The following is a 23,265-nucleotide window of genomic DNA, read 5'->3' on the forward strand; positions in this document are numbered from 1 at the left end:
TTAGTTTTCTGAATGTTGAGCTTTAAGCCAACTTTTTCACTCTCTTTCACTTTAATCAAGAGGCTCTTTAGTTCCCCTTCGCTTTCTGCCATAAGGGTGATGTCATCTGCACATCTGAGGTTATTGATATTTCTCCCGGCAGTCTTGATTCCAGCTTGTGCTTCATCCAGCCCAGCATTTCTCATGATGTACTCTGCATATAAGTTAAACAAGCAGGGTGACAGTATACAGCCTTGACGTACTCCTTTCCTCATTTGGAACCAGTCTGTTGTTCCATGTCCAGTTCTAACTGTTGCTTCCTGACCTGCATACAGATTTCTCAGGAGGCAGGTCAGGTGGTCAGGTATTCCCGTCTCTTTAAGAATTTTCCAGAGTTTGTTGTGATCCACACAGTCAAAGGCTTTGACATAGTCAGTAAAGCAGAAGTAGATGTTTTTGTGAAACTCTTTTGTTTTTTTGATGATCCAATGGATGTTGGCAATTAACTAAAAACACTTCAGTTAGTTTGTTGGGGAAATATGTTAGTAACACAGTTTCATGGCCTGAATAAGCTTTGTTTTTTGTGAACTTGCATTTATTTACTTTTCATTGTTCAAGTATGCCTGCCATTTACCCGGCACTCAAAAACACATGTGTGTTTAGCTGGTGATTTGTAGCTCACTAAATTGAAATTATGGTGTTGGACAAACCAGATAGGAAAAATATGTCTTATTCATCTTTGTGTCTCCAGTGTTTAGTGCAGTCCCTACTTCTGTTTGTTGAATTGAATTTAGCATTTTAGATAGTCTTCATGGATAGTGAGTTTCTCTCTTCTAGGTTACTAAATTTAGTTTTTTAATTTAACTATTTGAAATGTGTAGTCCTCTGATAGTGATGGTGTTTGAATTTACAGTTTTATAAACTCACTTATCAAGGAACCTGAAGATAAAATCTTATGGGGCCAAATGAGAGAGGCTTCAAAATGTCACTGAGGGACTCTGGGGTGACAGGGTGGGTGAAGTTCAGGATGAAGAGAGAGACTGAGCCTAGTGCGTTCTCCTCAAAGTAGGGCGAAGTTCCTGCCTCTGGTCCTAATTTAGAAATGAATTTCTGTTTGTTCCAGGCTGCCCTTGAAGTGTGCAAGACATTTTTACAGGAAGATAGAGGTGAAGGAGTGATCATGGTGACAGATCCTCCATTTGGTGGCTTGGTTGAACCTCTGGCTGTTACATTCAAGAAGTTAATTGCTATGTGGAAAGAAGGTCACAGCCAAGGTGTGTGATTTATTATTTACTGCAAAATAAATATGTATATGCATCTACTTCCTGTCACATATTATCAGACCTTAGTGAATCAGAGCACTGAAAAAATATACATGCCTTGCATTCTCTTCTTTTTTGAAAAATAGGCATATTTGATGATGACTTTATCATGATACACTTTGTTTTATTCTAATCGTGTGTTTGAAAAATGACTCATAAGTAAAATATTTGATTTTGGTGGGCATAAGGAGGCATTATCTGTGAACATTTAACAGAATATCAGTGAACTGTTGTCATTTATTTACTATTTACTAAATGGCCACTATGTTCCAGATACTGTTTAGATACTGGAAATGGAGTGGTAAGTGGACACTTATCTCTGCCCTCATGGACCTTATATTTCATCTTCTAAAAGCCTTACCCAAAACTCTAGGAGGGCACCCAGCCTCTGGGCCAAAGCTCTGAACTGTGCAGAGATTTGTTTGGGAAGGCTGGCCATCAAGTAGCCTAGCAGTGACGCATGGACACCTGACTCTAGAAGTGGGTTAATGACTGGGGGATATTCAGCTTAAAGTGGCTTAGGACTTCAAAGTATTTTATATAATTGCCTAATTAGTCAGTGTAATCATTTTTCAGTTTCCAGCCTGCAAATTGATAAACATAAGAGTGTCAGGAGTGATCAAGCTTCTCCATTAATTGTGCTATATAAATAGTGTGCTTTGGGGACAGGATGCAAATGAAATCTGAAAAGTGACTCATAGTGCTAAGCATCCCACTTATTTTTGGTTCTGAGGTCTACTTATCAGAGTGTAAAAGTCCTTGCTGTTGGGGAAGCAATACAAAACCCTGTGGGTTTGAATTCAGCTCTGCTGCTCATTAGCTGCATAAATTTGAACAAAATGCTTACATTTTGCAGCTGCGGTTTCCCCATCTATGATATGAGATTACTATATTAATACCTGACTCCAGGAGTTATGGTAAAGAGATAACATATAGAAAGTTCCTAGCATTGTGCTCAGCCTGTATTCTGTAATACAGAGGTGTTCTGTAAATAATAGCTATGTCCACTGTCTCTCATAAAAGTTAATTTTGATGAAATTGTTCATAAGAATCTTCCATGATTCAGAAAAGATGAATCCACCCTGAAAACTGGCTTAGTGAGTTATGGCAGAGATAAGGATTCAGATCTAAGGCCTTCTGCCTTCTGGTCTAGGAATCCTTCCACTGTGACACATTCACCTTTGTGCTTCATAGTGAAACTCATTTTTTATTTCTCACTTTTTAGGTAATATCTTTGTCTTTACCTAGACCACAGTGAGATGCATATAAAGTTAACTTTTATATACATACCCTGTGTAGCTGTGGTTAAATATACAAGAATGTTTCCATTGACTTTGGGGAAAAGCCAAGTTGTAAATGGTACTGCGGTAAATAGTCTCTCCTTCTGTATGATTTAAATGTATTGAAGGATTACAATTTCTCCCAATACCATATTTTTTTCAGTAACAACTCTCTGCTTTATTTTTTCTCTAATATCAGTTTTTTCTTTTCTTTTCTCTTTTTTGTGATCCATTAGATAACAGTCAGAAAGAACTACCCATATTCTGGATTTTCCCCTATTTTTTTGAATCCCGAATTTGTCAGTTTTTCCCAAGCTTCTGCATGCTGGATTACCAGGTATAGTAAATTCTGTTTTCTGACATGGTTGGGAAGTGGATATTCTGCTTAAATAAATATTCTGTTAGGACTATCCATCAGTTTTAGTAAATGCAAACACTGTAAGCTATATGAGACACTAAAACTCTATCATATGTAACTTAGTGCAGTGGTTCCTGGTGTCTGTAATCTCCAGGGTGCCTATTAAAAATATAGATTCTTAGGTACCAAAATAAGCCTACTAAATCAAAATCAGAGGGTAAAGCTGTAAGAAAAAATATTTTACCAAGCTTCCCAGGTAATTCTGAACTCAGCCAGGTTTTAAGCTAAATGATCTAATGTTTCACATCACCAGGAGATTGGGCAGCACCCCAAGATCATCATTATGAACATGGGATTTCCCCATTCAGAGGTGGTAGAGAAGTAAATTGCTTTTTCTGGTGGGTGGAATGCCGTGTACACTTTACTTTGTTGCCCAGAGGATGCAGGAGCTCCAAGGAGGGGTTTGCCCAAAGTCGTGTTGGAACAAGTAGTGTGTCAGAGAAGCGAAGATGCTGAGGAGTGAGTGTGCTGGTTCAGGGCACTGACCAGACCCTCTCCGTCACACCCCTGCCGTTCAGCTCGTCTGCGTTGTGTCCGCTCTCCTGGCTTCACTTCCTTGAGTTCTGAGTTGCCATCACAGTGTGTGGCCAGCAAGGGGGCACAGTTTCTTCTGTAATGACATTTTTCTGTTTGAGTTTTCTGAGCAGTTGACTAGTCTCTGATCAAGGCTTTTCAGCCCCCAAATTGTAAAAGTCTTCAGTAGTCGTTCCAAGCCAGCAGTTGATTCTTTTATTAGTTGAAGCGCAGTTCATTTACCATACGGTGTTACTTTCAGGTGTACGGCAGAGTGATTCAGTATTTTTGCAGATTATATTATATTATACACTATTGCAAGATAATATGTGTAATTCCTGTAGCACTTGGCTCTAGTCTTTGTACATCTTGAAGATGTATATTATTATGAAAATTATTTAGAAATAATGTGAGAAACAGTGTTACTAAAAATGAGGGCACAGATCCTACCTGTAATTCTGCTCCAAACAGCAAATATGCTATTGAAGTAGAGTTGGCCCTTGAATAACTGGGTGGTTAGGGGTGCAGTTGGAAATCAGTGTATAACTTATAATTAGCCCTCTGTGTTTGAACTTTCTCCATATCTGTGGTTCTGCATCTGTGGATTCAGCCAAATTTGTTTTGATAGTATTTACTATTAAAAAAGATCCATGAGTAAGTAGGCCCACACAGTTCAAACTTGTGTTGTTCGGGGGTCAACTGTATTCACTTCTAGTCTTTTCAGAAAATCCTTTTACATATTTGTAATCATAGCAGATGAATATGATTTCTGCTTCCTTCATGGTGCCTTATATAAATGTATATTTTAAAATGTAGCTATATAATCTTATGCTTTATTATTTCATTAATGGACTATGTTGTTGTTCTCTTTTCAGACTTAAGAGGTTGCTTCCACCTTTAAACGTCTTTTATTCATAAAATTTTTTTATATTGTACATAACTCCCCTAAAATAAATTTCTAAAACTAAAATAGAATTACAAAAGTTACACTGTCAAGTTTAATGGACATTTTCATGGTTGTTGAACCACATTAACAGATTCCTTTCCAAAACTGTGTAGCACAAGTCATTTTAACCTTGATTTCTTAAGCTCTGCTTTAGGCAAAATCTGTATCATAATTCTTCTCAAAGCTGGTTTACTTTCCTTTTTAGGGCATCCAGTTTTCTGTTTCTTGTCTGAAGGATGCTTCTACTGTAATACAGACACTTGCAAAGCAGAGATAGCTGACATATCCTAGCGATGTTAACTGAGTAAGCCATTTCTGGCTTCCAGGTGCACCTGCTGCCTTTGACAGTGGATAATCATCCAGTACGATGTTTGGCACATAGTAGGTGCCCTAGACACGTTGAGTGAGTAATTGAATGAAAAAGAGCATGAACTCTGGAGTTGAAAAGGAACTGGGTTTTAATCCTATTTCTGACACGTAATAACTAGGCCTGCACATTTTATCTAACTCTCTGAAACTTATCTTACTTGTTAAACGAGCATAGTAACAATATATCTGCCTCAAAAGGTTTTAAGAATTATTTGAGATAATATCTCAAAAAGCTTAGCCTTGTCTCTGACCCACAGCAAATGTAGAATAAAGGTCATTGCTATCAGCATTGTTGAAACCATCTTGATATTGTCATCATTCAGATGGTCCCAGAGTCAGGGTAAAACTTTTCTTCAGGTCTCTTTTGTACAGTATCTGATACATTAAAATTGTAAAACACATCATTCCTCAGAAAACTTTCATCCACATTCTGTTGTTGTTCAGTTGCTAGGTCATGTCTGACTCTTTGCAACCCCATGGATTGCAGCATGCCAGGCTTCCCTGTCCTTTACTATCTCCTGGAGTTTGCTCAAACTTATTTCCATTTTTTCACTGTGAGCAAGAGTTTGAAATGGTGAGGAGGCAGAAGAAGGCAGATCCAGGATAAGGCAGATGAGAGCAATTAATATGGATTAACCAGTTATCGTTTGTTTAGACAGGCTGTGTTACTACAAAAGAACTTTTACAAATGTTGGAGTTTTAGTTTTGAGAACTAGTTCCAAGGTCCAAGCTCACTGAAAGTAGTTCTATAACTCAGTGCTTCGGGGGAAAAAGTTCTAATTAGATCATGTATATCAGACAGGGTGAAAAGCAGTGTTTTCAATAAAGAGAAAGCCAGCTTTTGAGAAGATTAAAAGAAAACTATAAAACAAAACAAATCTTCATTTTTTTGTGATTGCTACTAAAAGATAAGAACTACAGCCCCATTACATACTCACTGGGAGAAGATTTTGCCAGATCTCCTGGGGTGAATGTAAACCTCGTTTATTGTACTTCACCTTTGATGGTTTTTCTGTTTTTTGTTTTTGTTTTGAGACTTTCTCTAGACTTATTATTATCCTTTCCAAACCTTTTGCATTCTTTCTTTTTTTCTATTGTTACTTTAGCTTCATTTTGTGGTAATTTTTTCCCTTTTATATTAAACTGCCTTCATCAAATGAAAAATTTTCAAGTTTCCTCTCCTTCACAGATCTTTTCCCATAGACCTTGATTAGGCCTTCTTTCTGACTTGGTCTGAGATGATTATATGCCCCCAAACCACAATACAGTAAAAAAAAAAAAAAAAAATCACAAAATCTCTTTTTTCAGAAATACTTTTTAGGTTAGAGGAAGGCGAAAATGCTGCAAATCTTCATAAGTCATATAGAATCTTCAGTGATAAAGCACTTGATGAATACAGAATAAATAGTTATCAAAGACCTAGAAAGGAAGGATTTGGTAATGAAAAGAAATTCTGATTTAGAGTCAGAAGTTTGAGTCTTAGCACTGCCTTTTAGAAGCCATTTAATCTTGAGGGAAGTTACTTTATCTTTCCAGGTCTCTGTTTCCTTACCTGTAAAATAAAATAATTGAACCAGAAAAGGGATGGCAGATAAGTTTTACTTTTAGACTTAAGCCTGATGAATTGATAGTGACTTCCTGGAGAATTTGTTGAGAATACCAGACTCAGTGGCAGAAAGTAGCGTGATTGATTAGTGATGTCTGCCACAGTCAGAGTCAAGAGAGTGGTAGATTCAGGTCCTGTATTTACCATATCTGAGCTGGATCATCTCACTTTCCTTCCACCTGGAACATGCTCTGACCTCTTGTTTCTACTTAGTCCGGGACATTTATCTGGATCGTTAAAAGTAGAGATCTTTGCTTTTTTTTTTTTTTAAAAAGCTATCATTTAAAAAAATCATCCCATTAGAAAACTGTTTTTCAAGGCTGATTTCATGTTAAGAAATGAAGACACTTTGACAGGAATTTCTGAGAAATGATTGTAAATTATAAGGTGACAAGAATTTCTCAAAACTCATTATATAGTAAACACAAAATATTTAATGGATTTGAAGTGATGAATAATATACAAACATGTCTGTGTATGTCTCTGTATATGTCTATATGTATCTATACATATGATGTTTAAAATAAGAGGTTACATGGAATAAGGTTTTTAACCTTTTAGAAGTTCTTTAATCTTGAGGGAAGTCACTTTCCAGGTCTCTGTTTCCTTACTTGTAAAATAAAATAATTGAACCAGAAAAGGGATGGCAGATAACTTTTACTTTTAGACTTAAGCCTGATGAATATATTACATGTTGTATATGTAATATATATGCAAAAAACCTTATTGCTATGGTAGAAGTTGATTGATGGAGCTGAAGAGTTCACTTGGGATCTTTTGAATATAATGAAATTAAACAGAACATACTTTAGGGAGTTCTGAAAATACAAGTATGTACTGGTTTTTATTTAATTTTTATTTCCCAGCATGGCACTTGAAGCATAGTAGGTGCAGAGTAATTGTCGAGTTGAATGTCTTGGTTTCCATAGAACTAGTTTCAGTCTTGTGTTGCAGAAGACATTTGCTTATAGATAAAATTAAAAGTTAGGAATTGCAGAGATTTTGTGCTTTCCCTCATTTCTATACAGTACTTCATCACATTAATCAGTTCCATGGGAGAAATTTTCTATTTGAAAATGCCTCTCATCATCATTGTGAGTGAAATGTCAGGGATAATGATGGGAAAATGGTGTATCAGCTCTACCACTAGTGATATGCAATTTGCAAAATTGTGTTTGCTTTACAGCACTTCCATAGGAGGTTTATTTGTGTGGCTGAAGCTATGAAATATGGATGTATGTTAGAGGTACATTAATTTACCCTAGCAGCATGCATTTTACATACCATATGTTTATAGTTAATTAGCACAACAAACCCACATTTAAAAATAATAATAATCTCAATTAGGTTATGCAAAATCAAGTAATCAGCCACCTTCCTGACACACACATTCTCTGACTCCTTGGGTAATCATAAAGAAATTGTTCTTTTTTCCCCCTCTCTTCCATCTGCTATCTATTCTATTGCATAGAGTATTCCATTTACTAGAAGTCTTTCTAAGATACTCTTTTCCAGCATTTGAAAATCTTCATAAGATTCTCTGGAAAGAATTTTTTTTCTTATGACACTCATAAATGTTCAGAATATCTTTGTTGGATTTAATAAGGTGCCATATATTTACTGAGTACATTGAGGAAGTGCATTAGGGAAAAATTATGAATCTAAACCATTTTAAAAGAAAACTACTTAAAGTACTGTTTTAAGGTGATTGAAGTAAAGTCTACTTTTGTATCTTAGCCTCTAATAGTAACATATATTCATAGAATTTTAAAGTTGGAAACAAGCATAGCTTTAGCATAGGCTAACTTCCCAATGTAATAATCCTCTCCACTAAATTCATGACAAGCAGCCATCTAGCCTCACTTGAATGCTTTCAGTGAGCAAAGTCCTACAGCCTTACAAGGCAACTCAATTTATTTAATAGCTCTAATCATTAGAAAATTTTCTCACATGGAGATAAAATATGCTCCCTATTAACTTCTAACCATTGGTCCTACTTCTATTTTCCAAAGCAATGAAGGAGAAGTCTAATTTCTATTCCACATGACACCCCTTCAGTTATAGCCATCGGATCCTCCCAGTTTTCTCTTTTCTGAATAAACACCCCCAGTCTGTAAAACTGTAAGTCCTATTTATCCCCATTACTTTCAGTAGAAATGAACTGGCTTTATTAATGTCTCTCTTAAAATGTAGCAACTGAATGCAGAAATTTCATTGAAAGTGATCTAACCTCATCTTCTTTCCTTGTTAATGATATTATAGTTGTTATAATCCCGAGTAGTCCAACTGTAGGCCCACACCTACTGTTACATGGTTACAGTAGACTGTGGACTCACTATGCTGACCTGTGTATGCTCACCATGCAGAACACCCTAGGGCTTTTTTCCTCACTGTCTCTCGTTTAGTTGGGTCTTCTCACCTTGTACTTTTCTTTCCCCCCACTGCTGAAGCTTGTTAATCAGTCTTCCTAAATTTGTTCTCCTGTAAATCTAGCCAGCAGTGATATGGCCATGGAAGAACCTAGGAATCTTCCATTAAAGGCCTCTCTTTCCATTGTGCTCAATGCCTTCAGTTCAGTTCAGTCACTCAGTAATGTCCCACTCTGTGACCCCATGGACTGCAGCACGCCAGGCTTCCCTATCCTTCACTATCTTCCAGAGCTTGCTCAAACTCATGTCCATCGAGTCAATGATGCCATCCAACCATCTCATCCTCTGTTGTCCCTTTTTCCTCTTGCCTTCAATCTTTCCCAGCATCAGGGCATCAGGGTCTTTTCCAATGAGTCAGTTGTTCACATCAGGTGGCCAAAGTCTTGGACACTTTGACAGGAATTTCTGAGATGCCTTATGCCTTATATTTTTGTAATTCTCTCATTAAATAGCTAGCTTGCAAGTTAGTTCTGTTGTAAATTCTTAAGTGTAATCTTATGTAGAATCTACACAATTTATTACTTGAAAGTTGGGATCTATCTTATAAAAATCTCATAATACTCTTGTGGGTGATCTAAAGCAGTGTTTCTCAAGCTTTAGTGTGTGAAGAGGGCTTGTTAAAAATGCAGATTGCTGGACCCCACCCCCAGAGTTTGTGTTTTTAGGTCCTAGGTGGGACAAGAAATTGCATTTCTAACATGATCCCAGGTGATGCTGATATTGCTAATCCAGACACCACACTTTGAGAGTTAATGATCTGAAGAAAGATGGACTTAGTGGCTAGGTGGAATTCACGGCAGGTTTAAAAGCAAACTGAGAATGTTTATGGGTGATAGTCTGGAGGAGGAGACAGGAGCCAGAAGCTGATAGGAATCATGCTTGTTGGTTTCAGTTTATTTTCCAGATAATCTGTAGAAAGGGAAAGTTGAGTTAGGGATCTTAAGGAGAGAGGTGAATGCTTGAAGTAGTCATTGTGGGGAGAACTGTAGTTGATTTCCCTCTGTGTCTCCATCCTTCTATCTCCAACATATGCCAGGTCCTGAATTCAGTGTTTTACATACATTGGCTCATTTAACTTTCACAACAACTCTAAGGTAAGTGTTAGTAACCTCCTTTTCCAGTTGAAAATGATGCAGGCTTGCCTGAGGTCATATAACAAGTGAGCGGCAGAGCCACTGCCTGGCCTTGACCTGGCTCTGTCAGAAAGTGACGGTGGAGGGCCAAACCAAGCTGGCACTGAGCCTCAGGGAGCTGAAAACTGACACGCAGCGAATGCAAAAAGTGAAATACCCTCACCAAGCTGTCACAGATCATCAAAGGTGGAATTTTTTAACCCCCAAAGCTAAATTCTTAATTATGTAATAGCCCTTCTTGCAGAGTCTGTTGCATTGGATACAAGATTAGAGTTCTTCTCTTAATCCCAGGTAACATGAATTTGTCATAACAAATTTTACCTTTTTTATAATAAAATTTTACTCTCATGGAGTCCTCTGTGAATCTGTTGACTAATAAGTAAACTCTTGCTTTTAAGAACTTCTTGTTAAATGCTCTGATTTAATTTGTATCTTGGCATCAGTTTGTTCACCTATTGGTAAAGATTCTTAACAAATGTTGACTCAGTTGAGAAATTTTTCTTTGAATTTTTTTTTTTTTTCTTTCTAGGTAGATTATGATAATCATGCACTTTATAAACATGGAAAGACAGGACGGAAACAGTCTCCTGTGCGTATTTTCACAAATATCCCACCTAACAGAATAATCCTTCCTATTGAAGAAGGGTACAGGTAAGATCACAGAGGGACCTTGAAATACATGAGTCACTGAAAATAAAGTTCCATATATCTGACACGAAAATGCCTTTCATATTGACTCATGTAGTACTTTTATTACTATTAAATGTGGCCTAAAATGTTGTATTGAATTTAATTTGAATTATACAGAATTTTTGTAACATGCCTTGTGAACTTTTATCTACCTTGTGAATCTCAATAGGTATAAATATATGCAGCTCATTTCATCGAGTCTTTCTTTTCTCCTTAGATTTTGCCCCCTGTGTCAACGATATGTTTCTCTAGAGAATCAGCACTGTGAACACTGTAATTCTTGCACATCCAAGGTATAGTTTTCTTTAGAATGTGTTTTTACTCAAATATATTAGTTTTATTTTTGTTCACTAGTTTCATTACATTTGCTTAATGTTATTTTTTTAATATTATAATTCATATTAATGTATTAATGCCAAAGAATCTTCAAACTACTATATAGTTGTGTTCATTTCACGTGCTAGCAAGGTTATGCTCAAAATCCTTCAAGCTAGGCATCAGCAATATGTGAACCAAGAACTTCCAGATGTGCAAGCTGGGTTGAGAAAAGCCAGAGGAACCAGAGATCAAATTGCCAACATTCATTGGGTCATGGAGAAAGCAAGAGAATTCCAGAGAAACATCTACTTCTGCTTCACTGATTATGCTAAAGGCTTTGACTGTGTGAATCACAACAAACTGTGGGGAATTCTTAAAGAGATGGGAGTACCAGACCACTTTACGTGTCTTCTAAGGAACTTGTATGCAGGTCAAGAAGCGACAGTTAGAACTTAATATGGAACAATGGACTGGTTCAAAATTGGGAAAGGAGTACATCAAGACTGTATATTGTCACTCTGCTTATTTAACTTAGATGCAGAGTACATCATGTGAAATGCTGTACTGGATAACTCACACGCTGGAATCAAGATTGCCAAGGGAAATATCAACAGCCTCAGATATGCACATGATACCACTCTAATGGCAGAAAGTGAAGAGAAACTAAAGAGCCTCTAAAGAGGAGAGTGAAAAAACTGGCTTGAAACTCAACATTCACAAATCTAAGATCATGGCATTTGGTCCTGTCACTTCATGGCAAATAGATTGGGAAAAAGTAGAAGCAGTGACAGATTTTATTTTCTTGGGCTCCAAAATCACTGCAGATGGTGACTGCAGGCATGAAATTAAAAGATACTTGCTCCTTGGAAGGAAAGCTATGATAAACCTAGATAGCATATTAAAAAGCAAAGACATCCCTTTGCTGACAAAAGTCCATATAGTCAAAGCTATGGTCTTTCCAGTAGTCATGTACGGGTGTGAATGTTAAACCATAAGGAAAGCTGAGCTTCAAAGAACTGATGCTTTTGAATAGTAGTGTTGGAGAAGACTCTTGAGAGTCCCTTGACCAGCAAGGATATCATATCAGTCAATCCTAAGGAAATCAACCCTGAATATTCATTGAAAGGTCTGTTGCTGAAGCTCCAATACTTTGGCCACCTGATGCAAAGAGCTGACTCATTGGAAAAGACCCTGATGCTGGGAAAGATAGAGGGCAAAAGGAGAAGGAGGCAGCAGAGGATGACATGGTTGTATAGCATCACCAACTCAACGGACATGAATTTGAGCAAACTCTGGGAGATAGTGGAGGACAGAGGAGCCTGCAGTCCATGGCATCGCAAAGCGTTGGGCACGGCTTAGCAACTGAAAAACAACAGTTAGTGTATTATTGTTTATTAATTATATTTTAATGCAGTATCTTTTCTCTAATCATAAAGTACTGCAGGCTTTTAAAAATATTTAGTTGCCTTCATTATCATTAATAATTTTTGAGTTATTTTTATATGGTAATGTGTGACTGCTAAAATTATTAGTGTTTCAAATAAGGCACTAAATGAAGACTAAATTTTGTTGAGGGCAAAATTGTTTCAAATAAGGAATTGGATTATTAGATACCAATCACTGTTCTGATGAAGCAGTAGTTAATAACAGGACTTGTTATGTGCCAGGCCCTGTCTAAGTGCTGTACATGGACTAAGTCGTTTAGTCCTCACACAGCGCTGGTAGACAGGCCTTTTCACAGGCGGGGAGGGACTGCAGAGGACATACCTCCTGCTGACATTTTTAGGAAGGCAGGATCACCCGTAGGATACTCTGTTATTTTAACTACATCCAGTCAAAAAGAACATGTGAAGTTTAGTTGGCTGATAAGCACGTATTATTCTCTAAAGGAAAGGCTATATTTTTATAACTATTGGAAAGTACATTATTTTATACCTTACTGGTTGTACTGGTTTTTTACTATGGTAACATTGATTATATATATTTCCAATTAGTTTATAAATTGTCTGTATTCTTCATTTAAAAAAAATTATGCCCAAATCATACAAATTCCAAGATGAGAAAAAAACAGTTTTTTTTTTTAAATTTAGAGATGCACACATAGGTGGAAAAAATAAAAACAAGGAAGTGAGCATCAGAAAAGCTAGGCTAAGTGTTTCTCAGTGGGGAAGGAGGAATGCTGGACTGGAAGGGGCATTTGGGGAAGTGTCTAGGGGACTGGTGGAATTCTGTCTCTTGACTTGTTGGGTTCTTCAGTGTTCACTTTATAAACTTTATAAACAATGTTCACTAAACTGAATGTATGCATTTCATGTACTTTTCTAGGTATGCTTTATTTCACAGTTTTTAAATTACCCAGATAGTAACCTCCATCCTTCTAAATTACATTTTCTCAAATATGAACGTTATTAAGGATCATGTCAGATAGACTATAAAAACTATGAGTCATTACTTCTCTTGAAATTTTCATTGAGTCTTTCTTCATGCAGTTTGGGTTGATTGATCTGGAGTGGACTTTCAAGATCATTTAGATAAATCCCCCAGTTTTAGTGTTATGGAATTTGGGGCATTTGAGTTGAGTGGAGAAATGCATAAATTAAAATCAAAGTATTTAATTGTAAGCTCAGGAAAGTGAGAAATAAGGAATGAATAATTTACACAGCTTTTAATAAGCCATTTTAATTTTTAATTATGGGGCTTGATTCTTAATGACAAATTAATCATAGTTTAAAAATTGTTTTTGTAGGATGGCAGGAAATGGAACCATTGCTTTCTCTGCGAAAAGTGTGTAAAGCCTTGTAAGTATTTAGACTTAGTGTTTGAGATCCTATGAAAACATTTGAGTTTTTCTTCATCTAAACAGAATTTTTATTTAACTTTATTTACAAAAGAAAAAAATTAATATAGAGACTTACATTAATTTACTTCCTTTTTAATTTTTGCACTTATTAAAATGAACTTTCTCTCCTTTAGAGAGAGAGAGATGACTTTACCTTGTTTGGTTTGGCTTATTTTAATAGGATTTTGTATCGCTCAGCCGGTCCCCATTGTGTCGGTGGTTCATGACTCATTGCAGAAGGGCGGAATTTGTTGCCACGTATCAGAAAGAAGTTAGCTGGTTTACATGGGATTCCAACCTCTTAACCTTGGCCTCTTTAGCCAAATTATAATTAGCTCGGTAAAGAGATCACAATATTTGAAGTAAACACTATTCATACTTCCTCATCATAAAGGTTAATCTAATGAAAAATTCTATTAAATGAACCTCTTCTGAAACCTAATTTTTTATTTTACAGCCTGGATCCACTGTAGCATTTGCAGTCACTGTGCTCTTCCAGATCATTCTTGCCAGGGCCCTAAAGACGGCTGCTTTATTTGTGGTGAATTAGACCATAAACGGAGTACTTGTCCTAACATTTCTACGTCTAAGAAAGTTAACAAGTTAGTTGAATTCCTTTATTTACTAGAAAAATTTTTCTTGTGTACAGAACAATCCACAAAAGTGTGCAATAACTGGAGGATCCCTAAGTGCTAATTAATTGTTGCTTTCACTGTTAGGCATAGATGGGGAGGAAGGATATCAAGGTGAGTCAGAGAGCTTAAGATTTTACAGGCAAGACCAGTAAATAACCAAAATATAAAGTAGAAGATGACTGACTAACTTTCCTATATGTGTATGTAATATAGTTGTTATAATTCAGAGCAACATGATACCAATGACAGTAGTTGATTTAGAAATACTATTGGTATTTCAAATGGGCTAACTTGAATGATTACACTTTTTTCTTTTTACACTAAAGGGATGACATGTATTGAGTCCTCTTGTTTTGCTGATGTGAAAACCAGATAGCTAAGTTTAATATTACATGAAAATTGACATCAGGATAAAGATTTTGAACACTCAGATAACTCGTGATGAAAAAAACATCTTTTAGTATTAGAAGTGTTAGGTTGGTGCAAAAGTAATTGCGGTTTTGCATTGTTGAATTTTGCCATTTGATACTGGAATACATTCTTAAATAGATGTTACTTTACACATCGTTTTAATGCACATTTCTTGCTTTTCTTTTTTGCTAATGACTCATTACTTGTTTATTTTATATTTTAGACTATAGAAATGATGTTAGACAAAAAACAAATTTGAGCAGTTTTTTTATTCAAGGTCAAAATGGGTTGTAAAGCGGCAGAGATGACTAACAACATCAGCAATGCATTTGACCCAGGAACTGCTAGCAAACATACAGTGCAGTGGTGGTTCAAGAAGTTTTGTAAAGGAGACAAGAGCCTTGAAGATGGGGAGTGTAATACAGCTGGTCATAGGAAGTTGACAACAACCAACTGAGAGCCATCATTGAAGCTGATCCCCTTACAGAGAAGTTGCTGAAGAACTCAACATTGACCATTCTGGTCATTTGACATTTCAAGCAAATCGGAAAGGTGAAAAAGCTCGATAAATGGTTGCCTCATGAGCTGACCAAAAGTCAAAAAAGTCATTGTTTTGAAGTGTCATCTTCTCTTCTTCTCGGAGAAGGCATTGGCGACCCACTCCAGTACTCTTGCCTGGAAAATCCCATGGATGGAGAAGCCTGGTAGGCTGCAGTCCATGGGGTCGCTAAGAGTCAGACACGACTGAGTGACTTCACTTTCACCTTTCACTTTCATGCATTGGAGAAGGAAATGGCAACCCACTCCAGTGTTCTTGCCTGGAGAATCCCAGGGACGGGGGAGCCTGGTGGGCTGCCGTCTATGGGGTTGCAAAGAGTCGGACACGACTGAAGCGACTTAGCAGCAGCAGTTTCTCTTATTCTATGCAACATTTCTTGATTGGATTGTAATGCATGATGAAAAGTGGATTTTATATGACAACTGTCAATGACCATCTCAGTGGTTGGACCAAGGACAAACTCCATGCACTTCCCAAGGCCAGACTAACACCATAAAAGGTCATGGTCACTGTTTGGTGGTCTGCTGCCTATCTGATCCACTACAGCTCTCTGAAGCCTGGTGAAACCATTATATCTGAGAAGTATGCTCAGCAAATCGATGAGATGCACCGAAAATTGCAATGCCTGCAGTCAGTGTTGGTCAACAGAATGGGCCTTGTTCTCCACAACATCGCCTGACTGCATGTCACACAGCTGCTTCAGAAATTGAATGAATTGGGCTGCAAAGTTTTGCCTCTTCCACCATATTCACCTGACCTGTCTCCAACCAACTACCACATCTTCAAGCATCTCAACAACTTTTTGCAGGGAAAATGCTTCCTTGTACAACCATCAGGCGGCAGAAGACGCTTTCCAAGAGTTCATCAAATCCTGAAGCACAGATTTTTATGCTACAGGGATTAACAAACATTTCTCACTGGCAAATATGTGTTGATTGTAATGGTTCCTATTTTATTAATAAAGATGCGTTTGAGTCTAGCTATAATGATTTAAAATTCATAGTCCAAAACAATTACTTTTGTACCAACCTGAGTACCTGATGCTTTACTAACTACTTAGGATTGTATTCTTTTCCATCTGTTTTTATTTTTTTGGTCAGTAGAAATTTTTTTCCATTAAAGCCCAGCCATTTGAATTCTGCCTACTATTTAAACTACCTTTTCCACTGAAAAATGAAAATGAGAGTGTCAGTCACTTAGTCGTGTCTGACTCTTTGCGACCTCATGGACTGTAGCCTGCCAGGCTCCTCTGTCTATGGAATTCTCCAGGCAAGAATACTGGAGTGGATAGCCATTTCTTTCTCCAGGGGATCTTCCCAACTCAGGGGTCAAACCTGAGTCTCTTGCATTGCAAGCAGGGTCTTTACCATTGGAGCCACTAAGGAAGCTCATGCTTTTTATTGAATCTACTTTCAATAATTATTCCAACTAAGTAATCAAGGGTAGAAGTGGTATTATAAAAATTAACTAAAGAGGTATATTGAGTCTTAGAAAATACTTTTCCTTATAAACCTTTAAGAATACAATCTCATAAAGTAGGGGTGATCTAGGGGTGTTTTACTATTTACAGTATAATTCTAGTTGCAAACAGGAGTTAGTATCATGCTCAGCCTTTGATTCTGTGATTTTATGACACATGGAAACTGAATTTGCGTTTTAGTAATACACTGTAGGCTCTTCCTTGGTTCTTAAATAAAGCTGTTTCTTAAAAAAGCTCTGACTAGTTTATTTGTTAGTAATATATTGTTTTCATTGAGGAAAATCATGTAGTATCCTTCAGTACTAGATTTTATCAATTTTAATTCAAGACCAAATCTTCTAGAATGTGGTATACCTGCTAATTCTTTTTTTTTCCCATTTATTTTTATTAGTTGGAGGGAGGCTAATTACTTTACAATATTGTAGTGGTTTTTGCCATACATTGACATGAATCAGCCATGGATTTACATGTATTCCCCATCCCGATCCCCCCTCCCACCTCCCTTCCCATCCCACCCCTCTGGGTCTTCCCAGTGCACCAGCCCCGAGCACTTGTCTCATGCATCCAGCCTGGGCTGGTGATCTGTTTCACCCTTGATAATATACATGTTTCGATGCTGTTCTCTCGAAACATCCCACCCTCGCCTTCTCCCACAGAGTCCCAAAGTCTAAAAATATGGAACGCTTCACGAATTTGCGTGTCATCCTTGCACAGGGGCCATGCTAATCTTCTCTGTATCGTTCGAATTTTAGTATATGTGCTACCAAAGCGAGCACTACTTGATAATTCTTGAATAGTATCATCTTCTCTTAGAGAAGACACCTAAACTGTTAATAGTTATTTTCAGGTATTGCTTTCAAAAAATTTTTATAATGAAATTGACAAGGCATGAACTTTTTATAATAGTAAAAAATAATTTTTATGCTTTTTTTTTTAAGCCTCTATGGCATAAAAGGTCTTTTCATCTTGTATGTTTTATAGTTGTCTTATGTTACTTTAGTTTTCCTTAGTATTAATTTTCCTTAGGTTATGAACTAGAATGATGCTGGCTCCCTCTTGTGGTTAGAGCTCATTTTATCAATCACATAAATACTTGTAATTTACAGGACAAATATCAATACCAGGTCAATTTAATTTTAAGGCAAAATAAAACAGCCAGTTGATCTATACTCAGTTTATCACTATTTAAAGACTCTACCTCTGGTGCATTTTGTTTATTCATATTACAAATGAGTGTTTTCCTTCTGTTTTTGTTTACCACATCTTCTAGTGAAATCTGGTTCATGTTTAGTTCTTATCAGTGGATAAGCCAAAGAAAATTTGTTTGAGTTTTGTATACAGGCATGCATAATAACTTCATTGATTTTGCGATCAAGAGATTATACGTCATTACATTTGCTAAATTCATCACTTACCAGGACATTTTCTTACTTTAAAAAAATGGCTGGAGAAAAAGGAGACTTATATAACATGCACAAAACAGAACGAAGATGACTGTTTTGTTTTATTTTGAACTTGAAAGATATCCTAGTACAAAATCTAAACATGGAAAAATATTAAATTACCAAGCAAAATTCTGAATAGTATTCATGTGGAGCTACTAATAATAGCTAATATTTTTTAGGAGTTACTATATGCTGAGCATTTTATATACCTGAATAATTTATAGTAGTATATGTAGTATCAAGGTAAAATTAAAAGAGCACAGTTTCCTGAATCAAGCTGATTCTGCCACTTCCTCAGAGATGGTTTCTTAGCCTCAGTTTCTTTCCCTAAAAAAGAAAAGTGGGGGAAGGAAAGGGAAGAATGACACCTGCCTTGTCTCAGTCTCCCTGCTCCTTGAAGTCAATTGTACCCGTTCATGTTTGTATTCCCAACACTTAACATGTATACTGAATGACCCAAAGGAGAGGCTGAGTTTGTCCACTAGGAGATTATATACTGTGTATGAAGCTGCTTTCCCAGATTTTGGTCCTGGGAAGATCAAGAAGAAGCTTTTCCCTAGGACTTGTGGTGGTTTATAAGGAGGAGTCTTAACAGTTGATATTGCTGGGCAGCCTTGAAAGTTTCCAGGTTTGCCAGTGCTGGCAGCCCCAGCTCATCCCTTTGTTCATGATATAATAAATGGCATGATTCTGCTAGGTTGGAGAAAGTGAATGAACAGGCCAGTAATCTTTCTCAGGTATAGATTGCCTGTAACTTAGTTCAGAGAGCACCTGAAGCAAAGGATCTGTTTTTGTTTTCTGGTGTGATTTAATGCTTTTTAGAGATTGACTTTCAGCTTATTCATTTTGAAGCTAGTCTTCAAGAGACCACTAAATCTGGACATCCTGTATGGCATTTGTCAGGATTTTAGGATACCGAGGAAAGGAAAATTAAGACTATAAGATGAGCTTCTGTAAGCCTTTTCAGAGTTGCAGCATTTTTCTACCATTGCTAACTGTCAATATATCGGTCTTTTTCTGAAAAATGTAATTCAGGGTTTTGGAGATAGAAGTGCTGAGTTGAGCAGTACAAATGTAGAAGGGAAAAAAAAAAAAAACCTCCCAACTCATTGGCTTGACTATTTACCTCTGTGGTGTATTTGTCCTGAATAGATTGTTCTAAATCTGTAGTAACCATCTTTCAAAGAAATTTCTTCTCTAAAACATTTTGCTTGGTCAGGACTCTATCTCCTTGTTACTGTGGTTAGGATTCTGAGGATTTATGCTTACAATACAGTAAATTCTTTCCCTTCTGTTTTCTTATTTGGTTAGCTAGTTAATTAAACTTCAACATAATTACATAATTCACTGTGCTCATTCTCCAAAATAATTTAGCACCTTGTTTTTCAGGGCTGTCAGAAAGCAGAAGCAAAGAAAAAGCAATAAGATGAAAATGGAGACCACTAAAGGACAATCCATGAATCATACATCTGTTACAAGGAAGAAGAAAAGGAGAGAAAGAACCCATCAATATCTTTGCTCTTAAATGTCCAGTGACTTGAGAATAAGAAAGATTTATAGTCCAACCTTTGATGCCATTTTCTGAAAGTGCCATGTTGGACTTAAATTCTGTTGCTTTCAAAGGTATGCACCTTTCTAAGCTTGAAAATAAGGAGGTGGTATTTTGCTGGTTTATAGACATCCCCCCTTTACACGCACCCCCCTCCCACACACACACACTGCAGCCCCTCTGGAGATCTTTGCCGGCTTGCTAGCTTTTGGTGCCTTTTTTCTCTCTTTACATCTCTTCCAGTAATATTATTTTAGCCTCTTTTATCTGGAAAATGGGCACAGAGCATTCTTTTGCAGAAACAAGGAAGAAAATAAGAATGAAAACCCGAGGTTTTGTTTACATTGAATGTAAGAGTATGTTGTTATATATGTTAAATTAGATATTAAAATATTGTACAATGGCTTAAATCCCACTTGTAAAGAGAAATACACTGTACAGTTGTTTTTTTTTTTAAGACAGAATCTGAAGATGGAAAGAATTTTGACAAAGGCCGTCTAAAACAATTATGGTTATATTAATATTAAATATTTATTTTTCAACTACTCTTTGCAGTTATCCTTTGATGATATAGAATCACCTAAATGTTTGTTGAATTATGACTTGCTCTGTCATCTTATTGTCTGTTAACTTAGGCAGGATGTTTCTTTATAAAAGTTGTAGCAGAGGCAGTCTGTTTTGGTGATTCAAACTCCTCTTTCCTATTCTAACACTTAATGGTTGTATATCTTTGGCCAAGTCATTCACTCTATAGAAGCCACTGTTTCTTCATTAATATAATAGGGACAACACATCTCAGGATTGTTTGTGGTTAAATTAAATAAGGCTCATGCACCTGGCTCTCGGTTCGTTTGTTCGCCTGGAGAAGTGTTAACAGGTGAAGATGGTAATTATCTGTGGTCCAGGGTTGCAACGCTAAAGGGAGGAGTTTGAACAAAGAATTCCTCTCCCCATTTCTCTGCTAGGTATCTGACATTATCTTCTTAAGACTTGGTAGTTTTGAATGGCTTGTATTTGCATAATGACTCTCCTCTCCTTCCCACATGACTATTTTAGAGCATGTTTGGAGGCATCTCTGCTTGGGCTTAGCTGGAGCCCTCTAAGTAAAAGTAGAAGAACTGTACTCCATCTCTTATTTAAATTCTACCTGGTATTTAAGTTTGGTACCTGCTGTGGAATCCTCACACATGGCCCTGACAGTGTGGTCCTGATAGGTCAGGTGACATCACAAGATGAGCCAAGCTCCTGGACTTAACAAGCATCAGGAAATTCCTCTCTTGTCCCGTTTTTATGGGTTGCTGTGGTTCTAGGAGGGGCAGATTTTGAGGTGATTGATGAGATATGAACCTTGTGGAGTCATTGTAAGAGTCTCTCTGATTCGGGTATAGGTGTGGACATTGCCTGACTTTCATGGTGTCCATGATACTGTGGTTAAAATCTATTGAAATCTGCCCAGAAACTCAGACACCTGAGGGACCGTGACTGCTGAAGAATTGGCTCCTGATGGCCAGTGGTTATCATCACCACGTTTTCTTAGTTTTAAGATACCATCAATTGGTAAAGTGTGCTATTGATGGAATCATATCTTTTCAGGGGGAAAACACCCTTATCTTATTAATTGTATATATTAAACTTTAGATGTGTCTTATTTCAGAAATACTGAAATGTGAAAAAAAGCCCATCTTAGTATTGAGCAAATAGGGTGTTACTTATAATCAGGAATTCTGTACTTGAAAACTTTGTTACCTTCTCAGAGTTAAAAATAGGAAGTTTGATGGTTCTGTTCTTGTGTTCAGTTATGGTAATTTTAAGGACTTAATCTCTTTCTTTCCTCAGAGGATAAACGAATAGAATGTGAAAATGTCTCTGGGAGGTATAAAGTGTGATGGGAGATGAGGTCATTTGTTCTAATTAGGAATCTGCATATCTGAACATTAAGATACTTACTTAAAACTGCAGTAAAAGAAAATCCCTGAAATTTGACAGACAAACCTTTTTAAGCTTTTTAAAAGGAAATTTTTTTTTTTTGGCCATTCCTTGTGGCATGTGGAATCTTAGTTCTCCCACCAGGGATTGAACCTGTGCTCCCTGCAGTGAAAATGTGGAGTCTTAACCACTGGGCCGCTAGGGAAGTTCGTGAAAAGGACATTTTTCTTAAATAATTGCCGCTAAATTTCATCCTATTTCTTGTTTATATTACATAATGTAATGAAATATGATGTTACTTTGTCGTATTTTTGTACTTTGTCACATTTTGTCACTTTGTAGGCCCTGAATGACATTAGATTTTTTTCCCCTACATTTAGTGTGATATTTAGACTAATTTATTTCTCTGGTATGCCTCAGTCTTTTCATCCCATTCTCTTTTTTCTGTTTGGAATATTTCCCTCCATACAGCCATCTTTTAAAGTCTTACGGAGCCTTTAGGCCCTGGCCCCAATCCCACTCTTTCCTGGTAAGTTTCACATTTGAGACTGATACCAGCTGAGGCTTTCCTCTCCAAGCTGCTTGCTATTCTGCACCACACTTGAGTCACTTTTTATGTATTATTCCATGATTATATTGACAGATTCTGTTTCCCCGAAAGGTTTCAGTTTCTTAATGTCAGTACCCACTTCTTATAGTCTCATGTCTCCTATGTATTGTAGGTGCTCAATAGAAACTTGAAAGTATAGAATTTTCTAGAGATTTTCAGGTGGTGGGTATATTTATTTGCTAGGGCTACTATAACAAATGTATTGGATAGCTTAAACAACAGTAATTAACTTTCTCACAGTTCTAGAGCCTGGAAGTTCAAGATAAAGGTGTTGACAGGCTTGGTTCTCCTGAGGCCTCTCTCAGCTTGCAGATGGTTGCCTTCTCACTGTGTCCTCACGTGGTCTTTCTTCAGTGTCTCTTTGTGTCCACATTTCCTCCTGTAAGGATGGTCAGATAGGATTAGTGCCCACCTTAAAGGCCTCATTTTACCTTTATCTCCTTTTTAAAGATGGTGTCTCTAAATCCAGCCCCTGTCTGAGGTACTGGGAGTTAGGACTTCAGCATATAGATTTGGAGAGACACAGTTCAGTCCCTGACATTAGGCTTGCCTAAGATATGGAGACAACTTGCTTTTTTTCTTAGAAGGACTGAAAAAAAAAAAAAAAAAAGAAAACCTAGTGGTTCAGATGGTAAAGAATTTGCCTGCAATGCAGGAGATCTGGGTCTGATCCCTGGGTCAGGAAGATCCCTTGGAGAAAGGGAATGACAACCCACTCCAGTATTCTTGCCTGGAGAATTCCAAGGATGGAGGAGCCTGGTGGGCTACAGTCCACGGGGTCACAAAGAGTTGGACATGACTTAGCAAC

General features: G+C 37.0%; 1 protein-coding gene and 1 non-coding gene across 3 annotated transcripts in view; one reads left to right on the top strand and one right to left on the bottom strand.

Annotated features, from left to right (window-relative positions):
* ZCCHC4 (zinc finger CCHC-type containing 4) overlaps nucleotides 1–20,746 on the top strand; it is a 56,759-nt gene extending 36,013 nt beyond the window's left edge. Inside the window, exons 7-13 of one of the 2 annotated variants that reach the window (XM_061164488.1) lie at nucleotides 1,103–1,253; nucleotides 2,818–2,918; nucleotides 10,525–10,646; nucleotides 10,903–10,978; nucleotides 13,750–13,801; nucleotides 14,300–14,444; nucleotides 19,762–20,746. In XM_061164488.1, coding sequence (XP_061020471.1) covers nucleotides 1,103–1,253; nucleotides 2,818–2,918; nucleotides 10,525–10,646; nucleotides 10,903–10,978; nucleotides 13,750–13,801; nucleotides 14,300–14,444; nucleotides 19,762–19,897 — 783 coding nt within the window. In that variant the 3' untranslated portion in view covers nucleotides 19,898–20,746. The remainder of the gene's footprint in view (nucleotides 1–1,102; nucleotides 1,254–2,817; nucleotides 2,919–10,524; nucleotides 10,647–10,902; nucleotides 10,979–13,749; nucleotides 13,802–14,299; nucleotides 14,445–19,761) is intronic. The other variant, XM_061164489.1, reaches the window with a different exon arrangement.
* Nucleotides 17,597–17,703, bottom strand: LOC133071976 (U6 spliceosomal RNA). The gene has a single exon (XR_009696589.1). It is a non-coding gene; the product is annotated as a U6 spliceosomal RNA (small nuclear RNA).
* Nucleotides 20,747–23,265: the final 2,519 nt, after the last annotated feature.

The sequence above is a fragment of the Dama dama genome, chromosome 17, assembly GCF_033118175.1.
Source record: "Dama dama isolate Ldn47 chromosome 17, ASM3311817v1, whole genome shotgun sequence".
Lineage (NCBI taxonomy): Eukaryota > Metazoa > Chordata > Mammalia > Artiodactyla > Cervidae > Dama > Dama dama.